Consider the following 5608-nt stretch of genomic DNA (forward strand, 5'->3'; position numbering starts at 1 on the left):
CCACACGCCATTTACACGGCGTAAAAAGATTGAATTTCAAGAAAATCGAGAAAAAATGAAAAATCCGGAAATGACAGTTCTTGAAAGGCAGGAAACATTTTGAGAAATTGATGAAATAATTTCGTTGAAAGACAAAACAAAGTCAATTTAGGTTAGGTTAGAAATCCGTTACAATAAAAAGTAAACTCGTTTCACTACATAACTTGCTCAATGAAGTGTGACTTTACGAGCGCGAGATATTCCTACACATTCTCGGGGAAAAGTCATGCAGAAAGTAGGATAACACGAAAAATTATAATTTCTTTTGTAAAAACACTTTATTGCGCGCCGTATTAATGATCGCGATTAATCTCTGAAGAATACTTCATAACGATAATTATATTCCTCGTCATTAGCTTTCTCTCCTTTGTATTTCAAGACAAATGCCTCTTTTGGCTCGAATTTGATCTCACGCGCGTCTACGGTCTCACCAACGACATGTTTTGAGTTAGAACTGACAATCTCGTACGTTAGTGCTTTCTGAAAGTTGCCCATGTGCGAAATATCGACAGTTTCATGCTCATTCCAAATGTTAATCAGCGTGATATAGGTGTCGTCGCCAGATAACGCTCGCACGACGGCAAAAATGTTCTGGTTCACTGATTCCGTGTACAACGTGCCATATTGAAGCGTTTTTGTCTCACGTAGCTTCATGAGTTGCTCGTAGATCTTGAGATGCGAATTGGCGGAGGTTGTTTCTTCATTAGCGGCATTTACGTCTTTGTACTCGGGAGAAATGGGAAGCCAAGTGTGATTGTTGCTCGAGAAGCCAGCAGATGTGGAGTTGTCCCATTGGAAAGGAGTCCGTTCGGGATCACGTGAGTATTTCCAATAGACACTGGAGTTGGTGTTACAAGCTTGTGGGTCTTGTGTGTCTTTCCATGAGATCCAAACGTCAGTCATGCCGATTTCTTCACCCATGAAAGTAACGGAGGCGCCTGATAAGGTCAAGAGCATCATGTTCATCATGTCGATGCGATCGGTGCCGAGACGAGAACCGACGCGGTTTTGATCGTGATTTCCCATCTGAAAGAAATTTTTGAGATTTAAGAAATTATGTCAATTTTTATTATTTTTTATTAAATCATGTAAATTAGCCCAGTGCACATTTTGAAGTGTCTGATTGTAGAAAATTTACGGTATTCACTTTTCATAATTTTAAAATAAACTTCAATTATATTTCAAGTTTCAGATTGAATTTGAATGTTTTGACCCAATGCACATTTTAAAAATTCTATCGTTCGATTTTTTTTTTTTGTTTTTACTCGAGTTATTACTTTAAATCTCCCCCATGACATAGTAAGATTTATGTCCAAAATATACATTTAAATTTTTGTCCCAGATCGCATTTTAAATTTTCGACCCAGTGAACATTTACAAAATTTTCAGTACAAAAATCGTTAATTGTTATCTCATTTTTAAATATGCATTTCTCTTCAGTTGTCCAAAACAATTGTTTCCTCCCATAGTACATTTTAAATATTAGACCCAGTGTGCAATTTAAAATTTCTGCTTAATACATTTTTAAATTTTACACAAATAATTTTTCTTCAGAAGTTATTTGAGAAAGAATTTCAAAGTTTAAAAGCAAAGTCTCTGTCAACAAATCATAACTACAAGAGAGAAAGAAATGAACTTACGACCCAATTTGGCGTCCTCTCCTCCGGCATATTCAGCATCCACGTATCACATGTCCTCTTAAAGTCATACGCATTCGAATTGTTATTCAAATTTATGATAATCTGAAAATTAAATGGCATATGTGCGCCTTCGTGTGTCGCATTGCCATAGTATTGCATAACAATATCAATTGCCGAGTAGGCTTCCGTCATAATAACTCTCGTGTCGCCACCAAAGTCCTTTTGAAAGTCATCCATGACGGCGCGCCACTGATAAACCATATCAATTGTCTCTGGTTGGTCTTGCGTGTAAATGTGTTGCAAATAATTCCAATCATTTGGATCGTTATTCCACGAATTCCGTGGCTCATCTGGGAAATTTCCCTCAGCATCGGGAGAAACTTCAAACAATGATGGGACAGCGTCGATCCGGAATCCATCAACACCTAAACTCAACCAATAACGCAAAACGCCTTTCATTCGTTCAACCACTGCCGGGTTGCGATAATTTAAATCAGGCTGTTTGTAATGAAATTGATGGAAATAGTATTCTTGACGAGTTTCATGCCAACGCCATGCACTGCCACGAAAGAGGGAAAGCCAATTGCAAGGAGGTAAAGGTCTTCCATCGTCTCCTGTAACATTCCTTCCCGGATGCCAAATGTAAAAATCTTTATATTCCGGATCTCGTGCTGCAGACTTTTTAAACCATTCATTCTCATCGGAGCTGTGATTTGGTACAAAATCCAAAATCACTTTCAAGCCAAGTTTTTTCGCTTCTTGGACAAGACGCTTAAAATCCTCCATCGTGCCATATTCCGGTGCAACGTTGTAAAAGTCGGAGATGTCATACCCAAAATCCGCCATTGGTGATGGATAAATGGGCGATAACCAGAACGCATTTATCCCAATTTGTTTGAGATACGGAAGTTTTTCCGTGATTCCAGGTAAGTCACCGATTCCATCCCCATTCGAATCTTTAAATGATCGGGGATAGATTTGGTAAAAAGCAGCTGTTTGCCACCAATCTTTTTGTACTCGATTTTTTTGAATGAAATTTTGCTCTATTTTTATGGATTCCACATCGAAACTACGTACCGTGCCGAATGAAAGCAGAAGAATGGGAAAGAACACAATGAAAGTGCAAAACGATTTGAAAAAATAATCCGAGGAACGCCCGTTCATGTTCGGCCAATTGTTCGTACTGACGATCAATTCTAACGCAAAAGTTTATTGTGTGTATGAAGGCAATTCTATTAATAGATCAGTGTCGAACAGTGATGAGTATTGTCTCGTTCTACACAATAGACGCAAATATTTGTTACAAACTGCAGAAACGATCCCTTTTCAGAGAATTGTTTACCAACAAAATCTCTCAGTTGTTTTTTTTTGTGTCCCATCATTGCACAAACACGTTACTAACACATTGGAAATTTTTAACAATAACACGAGAAATGAATGAAATGATTTTTGTTCGAATGCCTTATCATCGTGTGCATTAAGCAGCATTTATTGCCGTCAATAAAATTTCATCTAACTTCGATTTTCGCGATAAAATGCATTTTTTTCTTGCAGGAGATGCAAAAAGCAGAACAAGTGAGGCATTGACATTAAACGTCAACGGAGAATACAAGGCAGAGGAGTAGAATTGAAAGAAGCAGAAAAGGGGCTTCAAAAAAGGTAAGTTGAAATATTAGCAAAAGTACATAAAAAGAACCTGAAGGTTGAGAGACAAAACAAGTGTTGTCAAAATGAATTGTAAGAAGTATCGAATTTCGACCATTACATAATAAACTTTTTTTCTGTTCTTTACAGGACAATAGAGGACTAAATCCAGAACCAGAAATGTAAAATTCTGATTAAAAGTGGTCAACTTCTAAATAAACTCTAGTCCTATACAACGTTCTTCTACAAAAATTCCTTTACAAGCGTTTCTCTATTAAAAATTTTGAAGTATTAAAAGAAGATATATCGTCCATTTCTAAAAAAAAATAAGGTGGGCTCTTGAAACCACGTACTTTACTTCACAAGCGTTACTTAATTGAGCAAAAACTACGAAGTTCTTGAAAGACTTTTACTGGAATGTCGTTCGTTTTATGTATAGAGGTTAGAAGCTACAAAGTGCATCTCTTTAGAAAGCAAATTAGACGTTTAGCGATAAGTCAATGCCAGTCCAAATGAAATCAGTACAATTTTAAATCCTTATTCAACCCATAATGAAAATATTAACAAACCATTATTTAACATGAAAATATTATTTTGTTTAAAGACGTTCGATAAAATTTTGAGAAAAGTCAAGAAATCAATAATTGAATCGTCTCTTGGATTTAATTTTAAAATTTGAGCTATTTTTTAATAATTCCTAATTATTACTAACTATAATTTTTCAAATAAGTAAGCAAAGTATAAATTTCTTTACTAAATGTAAAAATGCCCCCTTAAAAAAATATTCTAGCTACGTCCCTGATTCAAGATCATGTCTCGTCTTTTTCTTGCTCATGTAAGCTCAGTCGCGCAAGTAAATGCCGTAAAGTAGACCAGACAGAAACACTTGCACTCATAAAAATGCAAATTTAACTGGTTTTTTGTTTTCACGGCACTCTCGTATTATTACATTATTTTTCCCTTTTTTTTTTGATATATTCGTTGTCAATTTATCGATGGACTTGGACATGCAAGAACCTTTAAATAAGTGACATCAATTGTGAGCATCGCATCAATTTATCGTCGTTTGTTCTGCATCGTCTTCGTCGTCTCTTTACCTTTCGTCTTCTTGTCGATGATTGATCAACATATTAGTATGCATTCTTCGCGCTACTATTAAATTATTCAGCAATTTATTATCAAATGAACGCGTCACATGCCTGCCATACATTTATTTATTATTTATTCGTTGCGAGATACGTTGAGATAACGAAGAATCAGAAGCGGGCAAAAATTCTTATCATTTTACAAAGATTATTAATAAATAAATTTATGAGATGAAAATTCAAAATTCATGTTTTCAAGATTTTTTCTCTCTTTACTTCAATCTCGTTGATGACCGTTTTGTTTTATTTTTTTGTGTGTATTTTGTACAAAATAACAATATTTTATTTATTATTCATAAAGATCCACCTTTTTTCTCGTCGTTCTCTCGCACATTCGAAGAATCGACGAGTAAATGTTTTCTTAATTTTACATCAAAATAATTTTTTTTTTTCAAAAAGAAATAAACACGAAACCAACGGTTGACAACGATTTATGTCGCTGCAGGACGTCTCAATAATAATTTATTTATTTATTAGGTAAAAATAAATAAATAAAGAAAAATTAGAAGAAAAGACATTTGTTTTACGATTATTATATTTGTTGGTTTTAGTTTAGAACAATGTTAAATATGACATCTAGTTATCATAAAATAGTAATACGAATGATAAGAAGACAGTTATTTACTTCCGTTGTGATGTCTATTTCCTCCTCAACTGTGAAAAAAAATTTTTTCTCACTGTTGAAATTGGTGACAATTTTTTTAAATAATTTTCTTTTAAAAAAAAATTTTTTTTTAAACTCTAAAGCTAAAAATAACTTTATTTAAAAATTAAATAAATTATAATAAAATTCATAAATAAATAAATTAAATTAAAGAATATAAAATTATTAAAGAATTAAAAATAAAAATAATTAAAACAATTTTATTTAATTATTTCTCTACTGTTTATTTTATTTAAATAAATAAAATTATTTTTATTTTAAAAATTTTTATCAAAAAAAGAAAATTATAAAAAAATAGATAAAATAATTTTTTAGCTCGCATTTTTTTACTTTGAATAAAACATTTTTCACAGTAAAAAAAATATGACAGTTTAAAAAATTTTTTTTTTCATCAGTACTCTCCTTAAGAAATGCAAGGACTTACCTTCCTTTATTTATTTGTAATAATTTTTACATTTTCCTCTTTTCCGGCAAAC

The 5608-nt window shown here is 33.1% G+C and overlaps 1 protein-coding gene across 1 annotated transcript; it reads right to left on the reverse strand.

Moving 5' to 3' along the window:
- Positions 1–292: 292 nt before the first annotated feature.
- LOC134833032 (maltase A3-like) lies at positions 293–2950 on the reverse strand. Its single transcript, XM_063847186.1, has 2 exons — positions 1680–2950; positions 293–1065 (listed from the first exon to the last, which is right to left on the reverse strand). Exons 1-2 carry the CDS (start codon positions 2841–2843, stop codon positions 346–348), a joined length of 1884 nt encoding a protein of 627 aa, XP_063703256.1. The 5' UTR covers positions 2844–2950; the 3' UTR covers positions 293–345.
- Positions 2951–5608: the final 2658 nt, after the last annotated feature.

Source organism: Culicoides brevitarsis, chromosome 3, assembly GCF_036172545.1.
Source record: "Culicoides brevitarsis isolate CSIRO-B50_1 chromosome 3, AGI_CSIRO_Cbre_v1, whole genome shotgun sequence".
NCBI classification, from domain to species: domain Eukaryota; kingdom Metazoa; phylum Arthropoda; class Insecta; order Diptera; family Ceratopogonidae; genus Culicoides; species Culicoides brevitarsis.